This window comes from Aedes aegypti, chromosome 2 (assembly GCF_002204515.2).
Source record: "Aedes aegypti strain LVP_AGWG chromosome 2, AaegL5.0 Primary Assembly, whole genome shotgun sequence".
In the NCBI taxonomy this organism is placed as follows: Eukaryota; Metazoa; Arthropoda; class Insecta; order Diptera; family Culicidae; genus Aedes; species Aedes aegypti.
Window position 1 is genome coordinate 248,855,917 of NC_035108.1, and position 23,540 is coordinate 248,879,456.

The following is a 23,540-nucleotide window of genomic DNA, read 5'->3' on the forward strand; positions in this document are numbered from 1 at the left end:
TTAAAATCACTGATCATTTTATAACAAATATAAAATCACTAGGGGGAAACTGAGACGAGACTCGCGGAGACGGTCTTCGTTTTCTGCGATTGCTGAGTTTTATTCTTATTCCACTCAGTGTTTACAGCAACCATGCGCAAGCCGTTTAAACTTGCACATGGACATCTCAGCAAAAAACTATTGCGTTTGCATCACACCGAAGCATAAACGGTCTTTTGAGTGAAATTCCATGCCAGCAAACTTAGCAGACATTATCAATAAGGGATGGTACACAAATTATGTCACGCTAAATTTCGTCTTTTTCGACCACCTCCCCCCCCCCCTTTGTCAAGTTTTTTGTATGAGACCTTCTTAAATTTTGTAATGCTTGTCACGCTTGGCTTGACCCCCCCCCCTTGGAGCATGACGTAATTTGTGCATGACCCCTAACTAGTCTTCTGTTAAGATTTATTAGCATCTTTGCTCCGCTAATTGAGGTTTTTAATAATAGTTTATTTCGAATACAATACTTGACACTTTTTCAGCCATAAAATCGGCGGGCCGTATTGGACGTTTCGTGACAGCGGAATCTTGGCTGCATATGACGTTGATATTTTTCCTCTTTGCGAGTCTCTCTCAGTCTCGGCCACCCAGAGGAGAAGAAGAAGAAGAGTCTCTCTCAGGGGGGAAGTCGTCTATGGCCGGACAGTTCAAATTTTCCAAAAACGAATAATGATATTCAGATTTTAGTATTCCAGGATTATACCAAAACACATGTTTACAGTGGACCAGGCTTTACAATCTCATCTGATCGAAGAGATCATCTCCGTATGGTTGAAAGATATTATCCTCAATCCAAGAGCGCATTGAAATGATTCGATCTTTTCATCTTGATGATCTTGACAACTCTTTGGTGATATAATCAAATGTCTGTTTCGAAAGTGATTACTGATGTTCAATAACGTAATTTAAGTTGGAACTATAGCATTTTGTGACACTAGAATGAGCTATTTTTAGAACGTGCTATCTACTGATTGTTAAACTATAGATTAGCCTATAGTGTTTCGACCAATTTGAAGACCGACAAATATACAAAGGAAATATTGGGGTCGGCTATTGAACTTTCTCGAGATAATAAAAATGTACCAGAGGCACTAGACCCCGAGACCTTCTTCCACCAGAAGACACTTGAAACACTGAATGGACCAGTGGAGAAGTTTGTCGTTTGAAGAAAAGTTTTCCGTAACAGAAGGGAACCTTTACTTCTCAGCACTCACATGTACCTAAATTATCGACAAGCGAAAGTTGATTTTTCTCCAAATTCTCCTATGGTCAAGCACAATGTGCTGTAAAGATAACTTGCTACCCAGTTTGTCGTACATGGAATCAGCAAAAAACCTCTCATTTTTATAATGTTAGACATAAAATTGCGTTTATTTCTATACAATAGTAATTTTATTCTTTAACTTTTTCATTCATTAGACATATTTAAAGTCAGTAGCCTTCTACGTATACCAAATTTGATTGAAAGCTGTGTTTAATTAGTATAAACTTGTGATCAATTATTTGAATCTCTATTTGGAATATTCCGGCCATTATTGTCCTTGAACGCTTGGTTTCGATCTTTTAGGAAGAAATGGTATCGAACATTCCCAATATGCCGCTAGATTCTCTGGCACAGAACCGTTAGCACATGCTTTGCACAGAACCTAAAAATATATTGAAATGAAAATTGGTTATATTTCAAATATATTAGTTGACGTACTTTCGTTGAGTTTGCAATCTTTCACTGCTTTTGTTTTGCACCTTTTTCAAACATTGTCATCGTATAAACTACGTGGATTGCTGTGTCGAAGGATTTTATCGAGCATCAAAAGAGCCGAAGATTTTCATTAAAATATGATCAAAGAGCCCTAGATGATATCTTCTTATTTGATCAATATCTTGCTCAGATGATCGAAAGATGAGATGAAATGCAATGCCTGCAGTGTACACAAACTATGAAGTTTTCATGCCCAAACGTTAAAAACAGTAGCTGTCAAAAGTTGCACCCTGATTCGATCTATTGCAAAAATGTGAAACGAGAAAATTTCATACAAGTGTAACCACAAATGTTTCTAATAATTTCAGCTGAATTTTCTCCGTACGTTGACTTCAGGAAGTTTTGCATAAATCATAATGCAAAATTTATTGGAAAATGTAGAAACTCAAAGAAAAGCATCCTATTTGTAAAACCATTGTAAGTCCTCTGGACCAGTGGACACCTCATGTTTTCTATGACCGGACAGTGAAAATGTTAACCTAATAGCTGGGATCTAATTTATAATTCGATTTTTTAAATAAATGTAGGATTTAAAAAGCGAACAGCAACAAAAATGAAGCATAAACAACGAAACTTTCGGTTCATTGAGGCCTTAAAAAGTGCTGTAAACATGATGCTTTTAAGGCAAAAGAGCGTACGAGAAGCAGTCACCCTGTGGTGTACAGTCATCTCTCCATTACTCGATAATGGAGGGACCATCGAGTTCGAGCGATATCGAGTTACAGAACACATAACTAGTGCAAATGCGATTCAAGGGACCATCGAAGCAGCCATGAACAGAAAATTGAGCTATGGCGTATCGAGAAAGCTATGGCGATATTGAGCTATGGCGTATCGAGAAAGGGTTAGTTGACTGTACCTAAGGAACCGCATGAAAACCTTTGAGCTGGTAAAGAAATCGTCAGGAACTACAAACGCGGACGATTCCCGAAGACATTCTCGCATGAATACGAACAACCGCTAGCGCAACATAGACTTATGGCGCTGACTTGACCAACAAGGAATTTAGGGAACTGAGCAATAATCTCGCTAATATGCTTCATATGCTGTACATAATGCAAAGATTGAACCCACAAGGTACATATGTGCTGACATACGAAGCACCCTTTGGCCTTTTTGTGGATTAAGCGTAAACTTTGATGGTACAGATGTACAGGTCAGTCTTTAAAAAATCCAACTCCAAGAGCTGCTGAGATCGCTGAGATTCAAAACCACCGGAGCAAGATTTATTTCGCGATGAAAACAAAAGATGATGTTTAAATCCAGGCATGCAATGAATCACGGTGTGATATATTAAGAAGGTGATATATTCCGAAAACTGACAGCTATTTGACGACGTCATTCCTATCCACCTCGAACAAATTTGCGAAAAAAAAATGACCTAGTGGTCCGGAAGGTATATGGTACGATCAAAGACAAATTAAAGACCCCCATGTCCCTTGCAGTTGCCCAAAATTTTATGGCTCGTAAGGTAATCTAGAATACCGTTCAAAGTGTACTGCGATCTGTCAAACTTGGGTACCTTTTGCACTATCGAGGGACCAAATGCAGTACTAGAAGTGGTACCCAATCTGAGCCCGAGTGGATCGGACCTGGTACGATAGGAGTGACGTCACATGTTTATAATCGAACTTGATATTTACATCAGTAAAGAGCCTGCCTTGTTAATTTTTATGCCCTGGCAATGAATGTATGAGAGGAACCTAGCATTCAATCCTTAAGGCCGCACGGGACGTCATCATAATCACCCTATCCATTTCTAGAAGCAAATCCCAAGAACCACTCCATATATCGATGCGAAAATGTATCACTATGATTCTATATATGTAGGGCACAACCCGATAAATTTTCAGCTTCATCGGTTCAATAGAACTCGAGATTTGCTTCCGCGAAGTTTTGATGATTATTGTTAGAGTGAGACGAAAGATAGGGAAAATAACACGGTCTCCCGTGTCCCCTTAATCGATTGTTAGCTAACAGAAATGAATCGAGCTAGCACTGATATTTCTTATGCATTTATTGAAAATTTATGTCTGAATGATGTCAGTATGCACAGTTGGTTCCTGAAATGGAAGTTCTGTGACATTTTTTTTACCCCCTCTCAAGTCGACAACTCGAGTATCATATGCCTGTCAAGAATCTGAGAAGTAGGGTCTAATCCAAGGCTGTCAGAGCAGTGGCCAGCCATTTCGATGAATTTCGCGTCTGCCTGCCTGTGCTGTTTTAAAGCATCCTGGTTGGTAGGCCTGGCAAGAACTGGTTGGTTCCTGGTCACTGAAATCATGTTATCAAGTATAACAATGACAATGTTTTATACTCGATCCAGATTTCTGTCTCTGGTAACATTTCCAAGAATATTAGGAACGACACAATTGTTTGTTATCGCCATTCTTTTCACGGAAAAGTAGGATTTACTATTTTCGGGTTTAGTGATTTTTCAATCATTGTAGTTAAATGCGTCAGCGAGTTTGTGAATTCTAGATATTCTGAGCGTTCGATATGACGATCGCTCAACTAACTGCACTCATTCCATGGAACCTCGTGTGCCGCAGGTTAGAGAAAACAAATTTATTTTCGTTTTAGGCATTCTCTGTTTGTCGGTTGGACTGATAATATCAATCATCGATCTGGTGTGGCCTCATCGTTTCTCAACCATTCTGGAGGTTTGCTGATAATGGTTTTCTTTGATGATTCGTAACCAACATATTTTGTACATTTTAGGTTTATTACGATACTCCCTATGACAGACACGTGATATTGGAAGAATCTCACGATGTCCGATACCGTAAACGTAATAGCAAAGGGCTAGAAGATCCTCCAGGCCTTGGATCGCGAATCCTACGGTATGCTATTTAAAATTCAATCTCATAAAATGTGCAAATCTAACGTTATCAATATTTCAGTCGCCTATCGTCGAAAACTCGGGACCAAGCGAATGATAAAGCAGGCATCGAGAATCGAGGCTTCCAACATGACGTACCGAAGTCACCGTGGCGTTATCCGTTCCGTCGAGCTCAACAAACGCCTCCGCAAGGAATCCAGCGCACCATTTCGCAAGATTCAAACTCTAGCATCGCATCCGCAGCTGCCATGTCTCAATCGTTACATAAAGTTGCACTCTCCAGAATGCTGCCGTAAAGCGTCTTCATAACACATTGAGCCTGAAGCGCATGGAATGACACCCTTTTTTTCATTTCAGAAAACCTCCTCTGGAGCGTACCCGCGAAATTTCCAACTGGTAGACGATAAACAGCCATTTACATTCACCCAATAACAGTCGGTTCAAAACCGAAAGCCAATCCTCACTTAAAACTAGGAACCACACGTGTGAAACTTTACGTGATGAATCTCTTGTGATATTAAATCGTAAAACACCGAATTGACAAAACAGAATAACTTATCGAGATAAACTGTGCAAAACAAATCCAGGTTATTCGTGAAGGCCTTGTTCAAATGCGACTTATCTTAAGAATAGGACGAAACAATTTTATAGATTAGGACTTATTGAAAATGGCTTCGTATGGAGCAGATTTTAACTGACCGTGTCTAGCGTTACAGTATAGCGATAGTAGTATTCTAGGAATTATTCATCAATTGCTTAGAATTAAGACTGGCCAACTTGCATCACACATGAGTCGCATTCGTCATAACAGTTATCAGAAAAAATACCATTACAAGACTATCAGGAGAGAGACCGAGAGAGTATCATGCCCTTTTAAGTTATTTATTAATTTGATTGTGTAGGGAATTTTACGTGTATGTAGGTTGAATTTTAATTACAAAGAACCAGTGACAGAAACAAGAAAAAAAAAAACAAAGTATTAATTAACCATGTGTCATGGACAGATTGTAATCGCTATCGAATATAGAATAAATAAAAATAATTGTCACGAACAGATGCGTCGAAAATTTCCTTCAGTGCAAAGAAATATTACTTACTTACCTTACCAGTCAGGCTAAGGCCTGGGTGGCCTCTGCTGTACGTAGGAGACGTCTCCATTTGACTCGGCTGCCCGTCGCCATTTGACATGGCTGCCCGTCGCCAGCCACGCATTCTGCGAAGGGTCCGCAGATCGTCCTCAACTTGATCGACCCATCTTGCTCGCTGCGCACCACGTCGTCTTGTGCCGGTCGGATTGTTTTCGAGAACCATTTTCACCGGGTTGGTATCCGACATTCTGGTGACATGCCCGGCCCACCGCAGCCTCCCAATTTTTGCGAGGTGGACAATGGTTGGTTCTCCCAGCAGCTGGTGCAATTCATGGTTCATCCGCCTTCTCCACGTTCCGTCTTCCATCTGCACTCCGCCGTAGATGGTCCGCAACACCTTCCGTTCGAAAACACCAAGGGCGCGTTGATCCTCTGCACGTAGGGTCCATGTTTCGTGCCCATAGAGGAGTACCGGTCTAACCAGCGTCTTGTAGATGGTTAGCTTCGTGCGATGGCGAACTTTGCTCGATCGGAGCGTTCTGCGGAGTCCAAAGTAGGCACGTTTCCAGCAACGATGCGTCTCTGGATTTCTCTGCTGGTGTCGTTGTCGGCGGTCACCAGTGAGCCCAAGTACACGAATTCTTCGACAACCTCGATTTCATCACCGTCAATATGAACTCGAGGTGGGGGGCGTGCCGTGTCTTCTCTTGAGCCCCTCGCTATCATGTACTTCGTCTTTGACACATTGATGTTCAGTCCGATTCGCCTAGCTTCAGCCCTTAGTCGGATGTACGTGTCCGCCATCGTCTCAAAGTTGCGTGCAACAATATCAATGTCGTCGGCGAAACCAAGTAACTGAACGGACTTTCTGAAAATCGTGCCACTCGTGTCTGTCCCCGCTCTTCTTATCACACCCTCTAAAGCAATGTTGAACAGTAAACACGAAAGGCCATCACCTTGCCGTAACCCTCTGCGAGATTCGAAGGGACTCGAGAGTGTCCCTGATACTCGGACTACGCACATCACTCGCTCCATCGTCGCCTTTTTTTTTTTTTTGTTTTTTACAAGGGGGAAATCTGCGAACAGATCCCCTGAGAAGATAACTCAGGGAATGCGGGGATGACGCACCAACGACGACCCGCTAAAACCAGCCTATGCACTGTGCATGAGCAATTCATTTAGAATTGCTCAAGTGGTGAACAGTGCATCGACATGACCCTTGGACTCAGACCCTCATCTCCCCGGAACCACCTTACGGTATTTCTTCGGGAAGGGACCAGTGCATATAGCACAACACGTGTAGCAGAAGTAGCCTAGGCAAACTGCTTCTCCTAGCCGACTTAAACAATGTTACAAGGGACCAGCCTCGGCAGGGCTAATCCTCTGCAGCCAACTCTTGGTCGGCGCGCCATAGACGCTGCAATTCTAACATAATGTGAGTGACAGCCGTAGTTACTGCATTCCAGCACTCGGCATCGGCACACATTCTCTCTATAATATTGTCGGGGGACGTGTCCCCTCCGCATGTAGTGAGCATGCGACCTCTCACAACAATGAAACGGGGGCAATCGAACACGACATGCTCCGCTGTTTCCTCTACACCAGCACAATTGGGGCACGCAGGAGATTCTGAGTGCCCGAACCTATGCAGGTACTGTCTATAGCAACCATGTCCTGACAGAAACTGCGTCAGGTGGAAGTTCACTTCCCCATGGCTTCTACCATACCAATCTGACACATTTGGTATTAGTCGATGGGTCCATCTACCCTTAGTGGAGTTATCCCATTCCTGCTGCCAGCTTCTGAGCGTTTCCTCTTTACACGTGTCGCGGACTCCTCTGGTACCCCTTTGGTTGAAGCATTGAACATCTTCCTTGATGATGAGCCCGATGGGCGTCATCCCGGCTATGATGCACACGGCCTCTTTAGATACCGTCCGGTATGCACTTGCTACTCTTAAGCACATTATCCTGTACGTGCTTTCCAACCGCTTTAGGTTTCTGTTCGTTCTAAGCGCTTTTGACCAGATTGGTCCTCCATACCTTAGTATGGATAGCGCCACGCTTGCCAGCAGCTTGCGTTTGCTGGCAATTACAGCAGAGCTGTTAGACATCATCCTCGAAAGCGCCGCTATAGCCGTAGATGCCCTTTTACAGGCATATTCAACGTGGCTAGCGAAGCTCAGCTTGTCATCGATCATTACCCCAAGATGCCTAAGGGATCGCTTGGACTCTATGGTGCAATCACCTACCGAGATAAGCGCCCGTTGCTCGGACTTGCGGTTGTTGACCACCACCACCTCAGTCTTGTGACGGGCCAGTCCTAGTTTCCTAGACTTCATCCATTCCTCAACCAGGGAAATAGAGTGCGCTGCTGTCAACTCTACTTCCTCCATCGATTCACCATAGACCACTAGGGTGATATCGTCGGCGAAGCCAACAATCTTAACACCCGTCGGAAGGGGCAGCCTCAGTACGTCATCGTACATCGCATTCCATAACAGCGGGCCCAGGATTGAACCTTGAGGTACTCCCGCGGTAATTCGAACGCTTTTCTGCCCCTCCTCTGTGTCATACAGTAGAATCCTACCATCAAAATAGCTTTCTAGAAGCTTACACAACTGCACCGGTACCTTGAGGCGGTGAAGCGCGTGTGCTATTGCTTCCCAGCTTGCGCTGTTGAACGCATTCTTCACATCCAGAGTGACAACCGCGCAGTAACGGATGCCGCTCCTTTTATGCTCTATTGCCACCTCAGCTGTTTGAACGACCGACTGGATGGCGTCCAGAGTAGATTTACCTTTTCTGAATCCAAACTGGTTGTTGGACAGGCCGTCCGCATTCTCCGTATACGGTACTAGTCTGTTGAGAATCAACCTCTCCAATAACTTGCCCGTCGTATCTAGTAGACAGATAGGTCTATACGCCGACGGGTCACCTGGTGGTTTCCCCGCCTTTGGTAGTAGCACCAATTTCTGTCGCTTCCATACATCCGGGAAGATTCCTTGATCAATGCAGCGTTGCATCGTGGTTCTGAACATGTCCGGATCCGTGTTCACTGCCGCTTTTAAGGCAACATTCGGGATACCATCGGGTCCCGGTGCCTTGTTTGACGCGAATGATTTCACGACTTCTGCCAGCTCTTCGTTCGTCACTCTCGCCACTTCTTCTCCTTCATCTGCCGCATACGGCGCTGGGGGCCATGGGCTTATGGGATGGTGCGGGAAGAGTACATCGATTATCGATCGCAGCAACTCGGGCGATTTCTCTTGGGGCGCTATGGCTCCTTTGGTCTTAGCCATTACCACTCTGTAGGCGTCACCCCATGGACTAGAATTGGCACTCTCGCATAGACTTTCAAAGCATGCCCGTTTTCGACTCTTGATTTCCTTTTTGAGAGCCAACTTTGCCTCTCTGAATGCTGCACCGCGTTCCTCTCTTTGTGCTTCTGTGCGTGCGCGTTGCATTCTTCGTCTAGCCCGAAGGCAGATTGCTCGAAGATTTGCAATTGATTCGCACCACCAATACACTGGCGGCCTGTTCTCTCTAGGAGGGGCTTTTCTCGGCATGGAAGCATCACACGCTCGTGATATCATAGCAACTAGCTCTTCACCGTTTAGGTCCAGAGTGTTTCGTTCGCGCCTCAGGGCTTCAGTGAATACTTCGCCGTCGAAGCGCGCTGTTTTCCATCCTCGGGCTTGGGTCGAGTTACATCGCGCTGCCTTCTGCCCGCCTGGTATTATACTATAGCGAATCGATTGATGATCGCTATGAGTATAACCGTCATCAACGCGCCAGTTCATGGTACCTAAAAGGTTAGGACTACAAAACGTCACGTCGATGATCGATTCTGCACCATTTCTGCGGAAGGTACTCACTGTACCCACATTTGCCAGCTCTACATTTAATGCGGCCAGGGATTCCAACAATAGCTGGCCTCTTTGATTGGTGCAGCGGCTACCCCACTCCACTGCCCATGCATTAAAGTCGCCAGCTATCACTACTGGCTGCCGATTAGCTAGTTTGGCCATCATCCTGTCAACCATGTGGGAAAATTCCTCAATCGACCACCTTGGGGGCGCGTAACAACTGCAATAGAACACGCCGTTGATTTTTGCTATCGCAAAACCGTCATTTGAGCTAGAGACTACTTCTTGGATTGGGTATCGTCCTGTCGTCCCTATAGCTGCTAGCTGTTGAGACCTATCCGCCACCCAGTTCCCGTTGTTGGCTGGTATGCGGTATGGGTCCGATAATAACACCACGTCAGTCTTGGTTTCCGAGACTGACTGCCAAAGCAGCTGCTGGGCTGCATCACAGTGGTTTAAATTTAACTGTGTTACTTCCGTTTTGGCTGCTTTGATACTCCGCTTGTGCCCGGACATTTGGGTCCGCCCGTTAAGTGTCCGTTGTCTGCTATGTCGACACATATTAGGCACTTAGCGATTTGCTTACAATCGCTTGCCCTATGGCCTTCAGCGCCGAGCAATTGGTGATAGACGGCGGCATAGAATTTGGGAGAGTACCTTGTAGGCGGCGCTCAAAATTGTGATCGCACGATAATTGGCGCAATCCAACTTGTCGCCCTTTTTGTAGATGGGACACACGACACCTTCCATCCACTCCTCCGGCAATACTTCCTCCTCCCAAATCTTGGAAATAACCCAGTGCAGCGCTCTTGCCAGTGCATCACCACCGTATTTCAGCAACTCGCTCGGAAGTTGGTCCACTCCAGCGGCTTTGTTGTTTTTCAACCGTCTAATCTCCGCACAGTACAGTATGGCCCATAAAAAAATGCGAAAATTGTTTGAACGTGAATATAGCATCCACAAGCCTTATTTTCATTGTTTTTGATAGTGAATGTAATTTCTGATTATTGTAGTATATTCTGACACAACTTCGCTATCCAGGACAATTTTTGTCATATTTCTGTTACTGTCCTAAATAATGTAATAAAGCAAATAAGTTCAAAGGTCTTGTCCGCCCAAAGCTAGAAACAGTGTCTGACTGTCGTATACTCTGGTGATAAACTTTCCACGTTCAAAAATCACACTTTATTGTTGAAAATTTTAGTTTGTTTAGTATCAGAGGATGGAGGAGTTCTTAGAGAACGTGATTTTCATGATCACAATAAAATATTTTGCCAGGGTCATAGTTTTGAGGGCATTTACGTCTTATAGGTTTGATATGCCTTTATTTTTTGTTAAGGTAGAATAAAAAAACAAATACGGAAGCCTATAACAGATTTTTGAGGATGAAGTTTGTTGCTTCGGTTAGAGACAACTAATATCAATACTAGCTCAAAGGTTTTAAGCAAAACGGAGCTGCTTATCACACTTATATGAAGGTTCAATCAAAGCTCTCCAAGATGAGCCGTATTTTCGAAGATATGTTTAAGTCTTCAATTACCCAGGTATGAATCAATTCTATCATTTGATATGGGCGTATGATGGAGACAAGGCCTGTGAAGAATCCCACGCCATCGTTGATATTTTAGAAGCTTTCATCACACAGATATTGAACTCGACGTCCGCATGATATAATTTGAAGGTATGCTTTCAATTCCTCTCTGGTAAAGTGAAAGTAATAGATAAAAATTATATCCAAAGCGAAAAACTGAGTCTAAATAGATTAAACAATACAAGTAATTAATAATATTTATGTTTCATTCACATTTTTTATGTAAAAACTATCATAAAACATGATATGACGATTTTCGCATTTTTTTATGGGCCATACTGTATTTCGATCGGCCGAAATCGTGAACTTAATTCTGTAGCACCTTTAAACGTGATTTTTTCGGAATGGTGTCTTCGGACGAAAATTTTCTAAAAATATAGCGCGTTCATTGACGGTAAATGTTAGTTCGCAACTTTGCCACGGGCGGCGCTGCGAAAATAAGAATGCGAACATTCTTCATCATTACGCACAACCTGAGAGAGACTCGCGAAGAGGAAAAATATCAACGTCATATGCAGCCCAGATTCCCCTCTCACGAAACGTCAAATGCAGCCCACCGTTTTTATGGCTGAAAAAAAGAAAAGTATTGTGTTCAAAGTAAATTGTTATTAAAAACCTCAGTCAGCGGAGCAGTTTTTTCCAAAGTTGCTGATAAATCTAAGCAAAAGATTAATTATTTCTAATGTCTGCTACGTTTGCTGGCATGAAATTTCACTCAAACGGCTATTTATGATTCGATGTGATGCAAACTCAATCATTTCTTGCTGAGAGGTTCATTTGAGGGTTTGAACGGCTTGCGCATAATTGCTATAAACACAAAGTGGAATAAGAAAAAAAACTCAGCAATCACAGAAAAAAAGACCGTCTTCGCGAGTCTCGTCTCAGCGCACAACCAATAGGTTCCAAATACATTTTTGAAGAAAGTTCTCAATCTCCTGAAAAGACGCTTTACGAAATGACTCGCCCTACAACTATTTTTCACTTGAGATTTTTGCGTTTTTTCGTACATCCCAAGTAACCAAATAGGGAAAATGTACCAGTTATGGCCATAGTGGTTCCTTATTTGGCCATATGAGAAATTTTGACAACTTTCACATCTTAAATCTTTTTGAATGTTTTAACGTCAAGATATATCTTAAATCTAACTTGTACAACACAAACAACTTTTCAAAATTTGAAGACATTAAAGTTATCACGTATGGCGAAATAGGGAACCACTATGTCCATAACTGGTACACCTACCCTAGCACTTTAATTCGCTCTGCGTGCTAGCATTATACAGCTGACACGCTTAATTGGTCGAATAATAGCACTAAAAGACCAAAAAGATAAACTAGCAGGCTAGTGTTTACTACATGACACGTGCAAGAACGCTGGGGTGAATAGCAAATTGAGTGATGTATCAAATTCAAAACCAAAATCAGGCAAGTGCCTCAATATCAGATCATTTTGTAAATGAGTGTTGCAACCATAAGAACTGCGTTAACATTTAAACACTGATTCACAGAATAGTGATTCAATGATTTATTTTTTTCTCAACAGAATATTTCACCAAATTTGCATAGCTTGCACTTACTATAGTGTCTATGTACGAAAAATAGCTAAAACTGCAAGCGAAAAATAGTTGTAGGGCGAGTCATTTTGTAAAGACTAATTGAAAACTTTCTTCATAAAAGTATTTGGAACCTATTGAGTGTGTGTATAAAGATGAAGAATGTGTCAAGGAGAAGAAAAAGAAGAAGTTTGGTGTCACATAGCCCTCTACTGGGAGGGAGAAACCAATACAAAATTTCTGTACGTCATAGTGAGCCGAGATTCCGCTGTCACGAACTGTCACTGTGAGCCCAGATCTCAAACATTGGACTAACATGAAAAAAGCGCGTAACTGATTAACCCTTTGGGGCCTGATTTTTTCCAAGAACTATTATACAGTTTTTTGAACGCCTTTCAATAGTTTTGGTGCTCAAAATGCTAAACATAACAAGAAATGATGACAAATATTTTTTTGGGAGGTGCTAGGTCTTCCAAACTGCTCTTGAGTTCATAACTTGAAGTCTATGCTTGTAACAACAACCTTGTTCATCATACAAGATGATGAACTGTAATCTACCGTATATTCAGAACCTTCTGAGTGTTCAGCAAATATTATCAGATCATTTCGAATGTTCTAGATTATCTAACTTGTCGGGATGTTCAGTACATAAGATCTATAACGCGATGAGAGTCAGGATTTGGTGGTAATAAATTAATAACCACGAAACGAAGCACTTCCGAAACATGGTGTATTCGACAAAGTTTCCAGTCATAATTAGCGACATCTATTGGGAAGCATCCATAAATTATGTCACGTAAAAATATACTATTTTCAACCCCCTGCTTTTCACCTTTTGTTTGAGAACAATTTGTGAAAACGTCAGTAGAGTCTAAATGCGTACCCAGTCAACATTTTGGCTGGTATATTTTTTGCTATACATCATTATATATGAATCAAATCACTCGTATAAAATGCATGAAAACGCTATATACATACCAAAGTGGAGGCCATATACGCACTTCCCACGACTTTTACAGACTTTCCATGGTCAGCAATACGATGTCACAAAATTCCAATAAAAATAAAAAAAAAAAGTTTCCGACGAGACTCGAATACCAGACCTTCGGATTCCTAACCCAGTGCCGTACCACTACACCGCAGACCGTTTCATGAATGGAGAGTGATTATTTGCCAATATGAAAGGAAGTTTGCTCTACAACACACACGCTTTGTTGTTCTTTGAAGCCCACCGCCAGAAGATACCAACCTCGGGTGGCAAATTTTGCTAAGTTATTGCGATTTCATTTGATGCTAGTCTGCATTGATATATGATCTGTCAGTTTATACAACTTGACGCGATTCTAGATTATGCTATTTACGGCATGGTTTGTTGTCAACAAAGTTTGTCGACAATGAATCGTAGTGGAGAATTATATACAATTTGTTTTAACATTTATTCGTTTTGATTTGGCATATTGTGCGATTCTGATTTTTGACATATGAATATGAGATTTTTGGCACACATTCTTATACGATACGTGGTTCACTGGGTAAACGAGTAGAAACACGTTTTGAATATATGTGTTTGTCGACGAATCTTCTTCTTTTTTCTTGGCATATCGCTCCCACTGGGAGGAAGCTGGCTTCTCAGCTTAGTGTTAGTTTAGCACTTCCACATTTATTACCTGAGATCTTTCTCAGCTAATGACCTTTTTGCATGGATATATCGTGTGGCAGGCATGCGCCCATACTCTGTGCCCAAGGAAGTCAAGACTCTTTCCTTTACGAAAAGATCCGGTAATCGTCATACAAATCTCGAGCTCTACTTCTTTTTTGCAATCGTGCAACACGACTATCCGTGTAGAGGCGTCACTACTGTACTTTCACAGACAAACAGACATAACACTCTTGAGAAGCTCATGGTACATCCGACCGGGAATCGAACCCGGAACCCTCAGCATGGTCATGATGAATACCCGCGTTTTTACAGCTTCGGCTATGGGGGCCCTATATAACCTGGTAGATTATATAACTGAACTCTATTTAGCGAAAAAAAAACACTGCCATAAGGGCAGATTTGAAGTTCTGAGCTCCAGAATAGTTTGGAAAAGCTTTTGAGATTCTCAGAGGTCAATAGATTCCGTTTGATTTGAAAATATTATTATTTGCAGCGTTGCCAGATCTACGGAAATTTCCGTAGATCTACGGAATTGAGCACTTTCTACGGATCCGTAAGATAATTCTACGGAAAATGTATATTTTCTACAGAAAGCTACGGAAATTCTCATTATTCTACGGTAATTTACAGATTTTTCCAACGGAAATCTACGGAATTGCAATGCCGGGGATCTCTCTCCCCGCTTATCACTTTTCGTCTACGGAATGATTTCCAAAGAAATCTGGCATCGTTGATTATTTCTAGCGCTAGCAACTACTGCTGTAAATTTCGAGAATTGAGCTTCGGGATAGTCTGAACGTCGTAGAATATCCCAGGACATGAAAAGGCATGCGAAGCAGCGTTTTTTCTGACATAATAGGTATGTATTACCAAGTACGAACATCAATTGTATTTACAAAAGGCATTTTAAGCTACTTTTATACTAATTATTCTATTTGTCAGACTTCTGCATGTTCAGGATGTTCTAGGTTGCCAAATAGGACATTAAGGTATACACCTAAAATATTTCCCTGACAGGGAAGTATATTTGCAAGGACTTTTCAGAAAACAGTAAATTTTATTCATTGGTTCTTTTTATACAGCCATTTTCCGACTGCGGTCATAAATGACCGTGCCGGCCCCAAAGGGAAAACTTTGATCATTTTAGCGAGAAAAGTTACTGGAACAAGGGTAGACCTGAAGTTCTGAACTCCAGGGTAAATTGGAGGGCCTGGAATATCACCAACGTTCCTTGAAATAGCCAATTGGTCTGTGAGAAGGTTCAGTGAACATGGTAGATTATATAACTTCACTCAGTTTAGAAGGAAATATTACTGGAAAAATAGTCGGCCTGAAGTTCTGAAGTCCTGGTGAAATTTTGAAGGATCTGCAATACCTCAATCGTTCTTTGAAACAGCATATTGATCCATGAGAAGGTTCAGTCAACATAGTAGATATTATAACTTCACTCAGTTTAAAAAGAAAAATTACTGGAACAAGGGAAGACCTGTAGTTCTGAACTCCAGGGTAATTTGGAGGGCCTGGAATACTCCAAACGTTCCTTGAAATATCTTTTTGATTCGTGAGAAATCTCAGTGAACATTAAATAACTTCATCGTTTAGTAAGAAAAATTACTAGAACAATTGTAGATCTGAATTTCTGAACTCCGGGGTAATCTGGGTGGCTCGGAATACCCCAAACGTTCCTTGAAACAGCTAATTGATCCATGAGAAAATCCAGTGAACATGTTAGATTTTATAACTTCAATCAGTTTAGCGCAATAAATTACTTGAACAAGTGCAGACCTGAAGTTCTGAACTCCAGGGTAATTTGGACGGCCTGGAATATCCCAAACGTTCTTTGAAAGAGCTTATTAATCCATGAGATGGTTTAGTGAGCATGTTAGATTATATAACTTCACTCCGTTTAGTGAGATAAATTACTGAAACAAATGTAAACCTGAAGTTACGAACACTAGGGTAATTTGGAGGGTCTAGAATACCCCAAACGTTCCTTGAATTAGCCTTTTGATCCGTGACAAGGTTTAGTAAACTTGGTAAGTTATATATCTTTACTCAGTTTAGCAAGAAAAATTACTGGTATAAGTGTAGACCTGAAGTTCTGAACTCCAGGATAATTTGGAGCACCTATAATATCCCAAACGTTCCTTGAAACAGCCTATTGATACATGAGAAGGTTTAGTGAACAGGAAAGATTTTATAAATTCACTCAGTTTAGCGAGATAAATTTCTGGAATAAGTGTAGCCCTGAAGTTCTGAACTCCAGGGTAATTTGGAGGGCCCGGAATACTCCAAACGTTCTTTAAAACATCCTATTGATACGTGCGAAAGTTCAGTGAACATGGTAGGTTATATAACTTCACCCAGTTTAGCAAGAAATACTACTGGAATAAATGTAGACATGGAATTCAGATTTCCAGGGTAATTTTGAGGGCTTGGAATACCTCAAACGTTTCTTGAAGTAGCCTTTTGATCCGTGACAAGGTTCAGTAAACATTGTAGATTATATAACTTCACTCAGTTTAGCGAGAATAACTACTGGAACAAGTGTAGACCTGAAGTTCTGAACTCCAGGGTAATTTGGAGGGCCTGGAATATCCCAAACGTTCCTTGAAATAGCTCTTGAGATTCTCAGAGCTTGGTAGATTCTATTTGAATTTGTAATGTTATTGTTTTTAACCCAAACAATTACTGTTACGGTTGTAGATTTCAAAGAGTGTGCTTCAGTACAGTTTGGACGTCCTAGAACATCCCAGGACATAGCAAAGCAAGTGAAATAGTGTTTTCGTTAAAAGAGTAATTCTGTATTATCTAACCTGAACATCATTTATGTTCACAAACAGCATTTCACGCTTCGTATGTACTTATAGTTCAATTTTCCAAACTTAAGGATGTTCAGGATGTTCTAGGTTGTCAATTATGTCATAAAGGCATATACTTCATATTTTTCTCTGATAAAAGAGTATATTTGGGACAACTTTGCCGAAGACAGTATATACATTTGTTCATTGGTTCTTTTTTTACAGCCTTTTTTGTACTGCGGTCATATATGACCGCCCCGGCCCCAAAGGGTTAAAACACATTTTCGTATTTCTTCAAAAGTGATAAAAATCGAATGAAAATCAATTCATGCACATAACGCAAGTATAGTCACGTGAGCACCATTTAATCTGATTAAACATAAAGCATTGAAAAACGCATCGTTCTACTTTTTCCAATGAAAATTAATATTTAGTGCATAAAAAACTGTGGCCCTTTTTTCATGTTTGTCAGGAAAGATCGAAGGTGCACAACAAAAGGAAACTACCGATTTTCTCGAAGCCTGCCTTGATTGTTGTTGGCAAGCTGGAGTTATCTTGCAGTTCAAAATAACGTTGTCTTATATTTCGTGTGTAGTATCGGTGCCTCCCTCCCAGCCCTCTACCCATCACATAACTAAGTACTTCAGGATAATAAGAGTCATTAAGGTGATTATAAAACAAAGCCAAACTTTGAATTTTCAAATGCACAAGGCGAGAGTATCTGACAACAGTTCGCGTTGAAAACCAATCAAATTGCTTGCTTGCTGGTGGTGACCATTGGGATAGATTTTCAACGCGGAGCGCTGTTTGGTTCTCAAGTCTTGTGCTCTTGAAAATTTGAGGTGTGGCTTCGTTCTATAATCACCTTAATGAAACTTCCTCTAAATAAAAGGGATACTCGTGGATACTAATGACACTATCAACATTTACAACTACTAATAATGTATTTTTAACCTTACTAGGTTTCATCTGCCACCAGCTGCCACCCGAATAAAAGCACGGACTCCAAAAATGACTGATTTTTGCACTTAAATGGTTATAACTGCTTTTCCTTGGTCTTTAGAAACCTAGTGTTCTATAGAAAGATTCATTTTGACTGTTTACACAATTTTGTAGAACATTGTTGCTACCGGAAACTTCGCATTTTCAAAATATACGAGAAAAACTAGTTTTAGGGGGTCGTTCATAAAATACTCCCGTATTTTGGAAATGCGGCTGAATACACACTAGGTGTCTTTGGCAAAGTTGTTTGTATTTGAATTATCTACAACTTTGCCGAAGACATCATATTTAAAGATCGTCATTTCAAAAAAAATATTTTCGCAGCGCCGCCCGTGGCAAAGTTGCGAACTAACATTTACCGTCAATATATGCGCTATATTTTTAGAAAATTTTCGTCCGAAGACACCATTCCGAAAAAATCACGTTAAAAGGTGCTACAGAATTAAGTTCACGATCGAAATAGTGTGCGTTGGTCGTTCATTTTACGATTGAACTAATAGGGTCCTAAAGCCCTGTCCTGATTTTAGTACCAGACGGTTAAGTTCAGGCCAGAAACACATGTTTACACAATTTTTGTATGCTTTTCGTTGGTTTACGACCAAAAAACATTTTTTTTATGATTTTTGAGATTTTGTCACACCCCTTACACCCCTTGGTTTAAACTCAATTTTTGAGTGTATTTTGTTTAACGTGTCCCTTCCGAAATGTCAAATAGGAACAACCCCAGTGTTAAAAAGATGAGCCCCTGTGGCGTTTTTGCCAGTCCAGTGAATGTCAAACATGATCTTAAGTGTCAAGGTTCAAATTTGAACCTATTTTTAAAATTAAATTTTAAATGTGATATAACCGTTATTTGAACAGGAAAAATTGCTAAAGTGGTTGCAAGAACGTGCTCTTTCGTATTATTAAATTAAAACAAGATTTCATTCAAAATTTTAGGACCCTATTTCAGTGTATGTCACAGTTACGTCTGTTTGTCTGTGGTAGCACTGTAATGGAATTCTCTAAAACTCCAGAGATTATTTTAAACACCATAGGATAGCTTGTAGGAAGAAATAGAAAAATATTTATCAAATTTCACACTGACTACTTGTGAAAAATGGTTTTACTTGATTGAACTTTACTGGAGAACAAATGTTCACGAATATGCACTATAAATATATTCAAAATGGATGGCTGTTCATCTCCAGGTAAATTCAATACTCATAAACTGCTGCTGAGTCATTTTCAATAACCCAAAAAGTGGTAAAAACAACCCGGATAAAAACGTATCATTCAGTGAATGGAATAAACCATTAATGTACAATATAACGTATTAGATACAATACAGCGTATTGTAATTGAATGTCGAAGCAATATTATTCTTGTTTGGATATATAATTCAAAAACAATATAATATATTGTAACAGAACATTGTATTGTTTTTAATTGGTTTTATACCTTACAATTTTGGACAAATTCCTATTTTCGCGTAAAACAACTGTTGCTTTTTTCTATGTGGCTTTGCTGAAAGAAATGAATAAAACAAGTTCAGAAAGCAAGAAATGTTGGGTGAAAAATATTCAAAAAGTAAAAATAAGTAGTTTTTCAGAAGTCACTTGACATTAGCTGTAACGACGAATGCAACCATGATACAGTTCGTTGAATTGTTTTTGTATTGTACAACAATACACGAATTGCTTATCAAGACAATACATGAACATTATATCGTATTGTATTTTCAAAATTTTTGTATGAGAAAATATCTATATTTGTATTGTTACGATACTTAACCACCCATACATTATATTGCAAAAATCTCATATACCGTACAGTGAACTGTTCAAAACAATATATTGTACTGTAATTGTATTGTCATTTTACATATACTGTATTGTATTTCCAATATATTGAATGGTACTGTTACAATACGTTATATTGTTTTTGTATTGTATTTTTTATTCGGGAATGCAGAAAATTGTTAGAAACAACAAAAACATTAGCACAGACAAACAGACGTAACAGCTAGAACAATGATCAATTTCAAACATAGTCACGCGAACGTTTACGCCCAATGCTAAAAATACTTCATTTGGCCAACCGCGAACTAGGTGGCGGTAGTGAGCAAATGTTAAACTCGAACAAAAGTGATGCGAGCGCCACGAGTGGCCGGTCGGCCAACTACCAAATATTAGAATTGGGCGCTATTCTGCTGTGCGATGAAAATAATCTGAGTGTTACGTCTGTTTGTCTATGATATTAAATTAATGATATTAAATAATAACAAAGCATTTATGTATTGTGCATTTAGACAAAAAATGTCGGAACATCGCCCAATGTTATAAGCCTGTAATCGATATTACTTTCAGTGTCGCCTATTACTTTTGCGCCGTGTTTTCATTCTGGTTTCAATTAAAGGTGAGTGTTCAACATTTCACAACTATTGTAGAATAGAGTGGCATGTCCAACAGCGTCTTCGATTTGCCATATTTTATGAGGTCACTTCGATTACGAAAATTATTACATGTAACAAAATTGCGACATGTTTGGAATGCTTTTGAAAAGAAATTCTTATTGAACAATTTTCATAATTTTGGCATGGGTTCAGAAATTTAACTTCATGATAAAGAAAACTATTGATTATCATTAGCTAACTCTATCCTCAAGGCTCTCATTTCAATATTATTGGGGAATATTGAAAAGTCTGTCCAAAATACTTTGATTACCCTACCAATGCATGATAAATTTGATTGTTGTTTTCCTGAGAATGAAAACGTATCGATGTTTGTTTGACGTCATTTGAGCTTTCGGTCAACGTCAGTCCAACAAAGAAGTGAATCCTCGGCAGCATATCTGTTTATGTTTGCTTTCTCACAGCAAACATAAAGCGATGTTGTGACAGTTCTCACAGCAAACAAAGAAAAATTTGTCAACATTGCACTACTACGCCAACATTTGTCAACATTGCACTAGGCGCCGGGTCCTAAAATTTTAAATGAAATCTTGTTTTTATTCAATAACATGAAAGAGCATCTTACTGCAATTACTTTAGCAATTTTTCCCGCTCAAATAAGGGCTATATCATGTTTAAACTTTAATTTAAAAATTGGGTCCATAAATGAACCTTGACACTTAAGATCATGTTTGACGTTCGCTTAGTTGACAAAAACACCACAGGGGTTTCAGTTTCACATCCAGCGGCGGCGGTAACGCGCAGAAGATATGCGCGCAATAGGGTCCTAAAGCCCTGTTCCAATTTTAGTGCCAAACGCTTAATTTTAGGGCAAAAACACATGTTTACTCAATTTTTTGATGTTTTTCGTTTGTTTGAGTCCAAAAAAAAGGTTAATGTTTATGTAGATTTTGTCACATCCCTTGGCTTAAACCCAAATTTTCGGGTGTATTTTGTTTTCCGTGTCCCTTCCGAAATGTCAGATAGGAACAAGCCCAGCTTTAAAACTAAAACCCCTGTGGTGTTTTTGTCGACTAAGCGAACGTCAAACATGATCTCAAGTGTCAAGGTTCATTTGTGGACCTAATTTTTAAATTAAAGTATAAATATGATATAGCCGTTATTTGAGTGGGAAAAATTGCTAAAGTAGTTGCAGTAACATGCTCTTTCGTGTTATTGAATAAAAACAATATTTCATTCAACATTTTAGGACCCTATTCAATCGCAACGTCAAAATTCAACATTATTCATCAAGGACGCAAATGTTTCAAATTTACTTAATCTGAAACATTTGGTGATTTTCATTATCACTGCGACGGTATATCGACATTTTCAGATAATCGCATTACGTGGATTTATCTTGCAGAGCACAATACCTCTAAACAAGCCAATTAAACGAGAATTGCTCAAACGATTACGTTCAGTGTAAATGCGTTTCCATGAGGCTGCGTAATGTCTTCGTTGTCTTGTCCGAATGGCTGCGTGCTGACAATGAGAGGCGCCTGACTGACAGATGTGTCAAAAGTCATATGGCGGTAGGCGCTGTTCATTCGTCACGGTTAGGGTTGTCGCAAAATCTCAATTAATCGATTAGTTGATAATCGATTACAGTCCAAGAATATCGATTATCGATAACGATTAATCGACTAGTATTTTTCGATTAATCGAATAAATCAACATTTTTTCTGTAAATATGAGTTCTTACTGCTATAAGGTACACCGGAGTAGGCTGAAACGGGTGGGGCAAAATGAAATACTAAGTTTTAAACATGATGACAATAAGTGTTAGCAGGTTTTTCGTTCCTTAAAGTTGGTTTCATTTGTTAGCACAATGTTTCTGTAGTGAAATTTTAAATTATTACGAAATTTTACATTTCATGTAAACCTAGCCCCAAGATGCCCGAAATTTAATTGAAAAACAGTTTTAAAAATAGCTCCTAATAGATAAATTCTTGTGAATTCGGATGGACATGCACGATAAAATTCTTTTAAAATTTTCGAAGCATGAAGCTGAGGTTCATGGCTTAGTAAATTGTTTCTTCAAGTTATTTGTTTTGAATAAAGATGAATTTAAGTATGTTATTAGTATTTTATTTAGTATATTAGTATTTCGTTGAACCAATGGCCTACACTCATAATTTTGAAGCTTATCCTTTTCTTCTTTTCTTTCCCATTCTTCATGATTTCCATTATGAAAATGAAAAAAAAAAATAGAATTGACCCATTTATGCAGAACATACATGAACGAGAATAATAAGATCGAACTTCCATTGAAGTTTGTGATATTTTTATTCATGGTAAATTGTAGGGAATAACTTAAAGAATTTGTAAAACAATTCGTATTTATCAGAACCACTAAAAATGTTTACGGAACTGTTACAAAATTCTAAGGATATTTTGAAATGAGTTTCTACACGATTTTCGAATGAACTTTTAATTCGTTCTTCAAGAAATTTTAATATCTAATATCTTAATACCGATATTCAGTTTTCTCAGGTAAGCTCTGTTTAGGTTACTTCAGAGTTTTCTACCTTCTGAATATTTGTTTCACAATTCTGCAAGGAGGAGAACGGTAAAGATAAATAGAATTTTTACTATTAATCTATGCGTTTGCTTTTTTTTTTTACATTATAACCTAGCTATTCCGACATACTGCATGTTTATGGGCGTTTATTCTACAAATTATTACACACAATTTCCTAACGTTATCTTTAAAGTTTATGGAATATCTCCTCGCATGCGTCTGAGTTCTGGACAAATGCATCAGTGAAAAAAAATACAAATCCGTTGACCCGCTCTCATGTCAACTCTTGACTAGGACTGGTATACTGCCCAGAACTGCATATTTGTCACTTTCGACATTTTTGACAACTTCGAGTTAATACCGTGGAGAGTCATCAAACG

The 23,540-nt window shown here is 39.7% G+C and overlaps 1 protein-coding gene and 1 long non-coding RNA gene across 4 annotated transcripts in view; one reads left to right on the forward strand and one right to left on the reverse strand.

Annotated features, from left to right (window-relative positions):
• The window catches only part of LOC5569376 (dual oxidase maturation factor 1), a 413,009-nt gene extending 407,312 nt beyond the window's left edge, over positions 1-5,697 (forward strand). For all 3 annotated transcript variants that reach the window (XM_021844771.1, XM_021844770.1, XM_001658400.2), the window contains 4 exons: positions 4,385-4,464; positions 4,523-4,644; positions 4,705-4,935; positions 5,001-5,697. In XM_021844771.1, coding sequence (XP_021700463.1) covers positions 4,385-4,464; positions 4,523-4,644; positions 4,705-4,935; positions 5,001-5,043 — 476 coding nt within the window. In that variant the 3' untranslated portion in view covers positions 5,044-5,697. The remainder of the gene's footprint in view (positions 1-4,384; positions 4,465-4,522; positions 4,645-4,704; positions 4,936-5,000) is intronic.
• Positions 418-2,536, reverse strand: LOC110676526. Its single transcript, XR_002500478.1, has 2 exons — positions 1,745-2,536; positions 418-1,688 (listed from the first exon to the last, which is right to left on the reverse strand). It is a non-coding gene; the product is annotated as an uncharacterized LOC110676526 (long non-coding RNA).
• Positions 5,698-23,540: the final 17,843 nt, after the last annotated feature.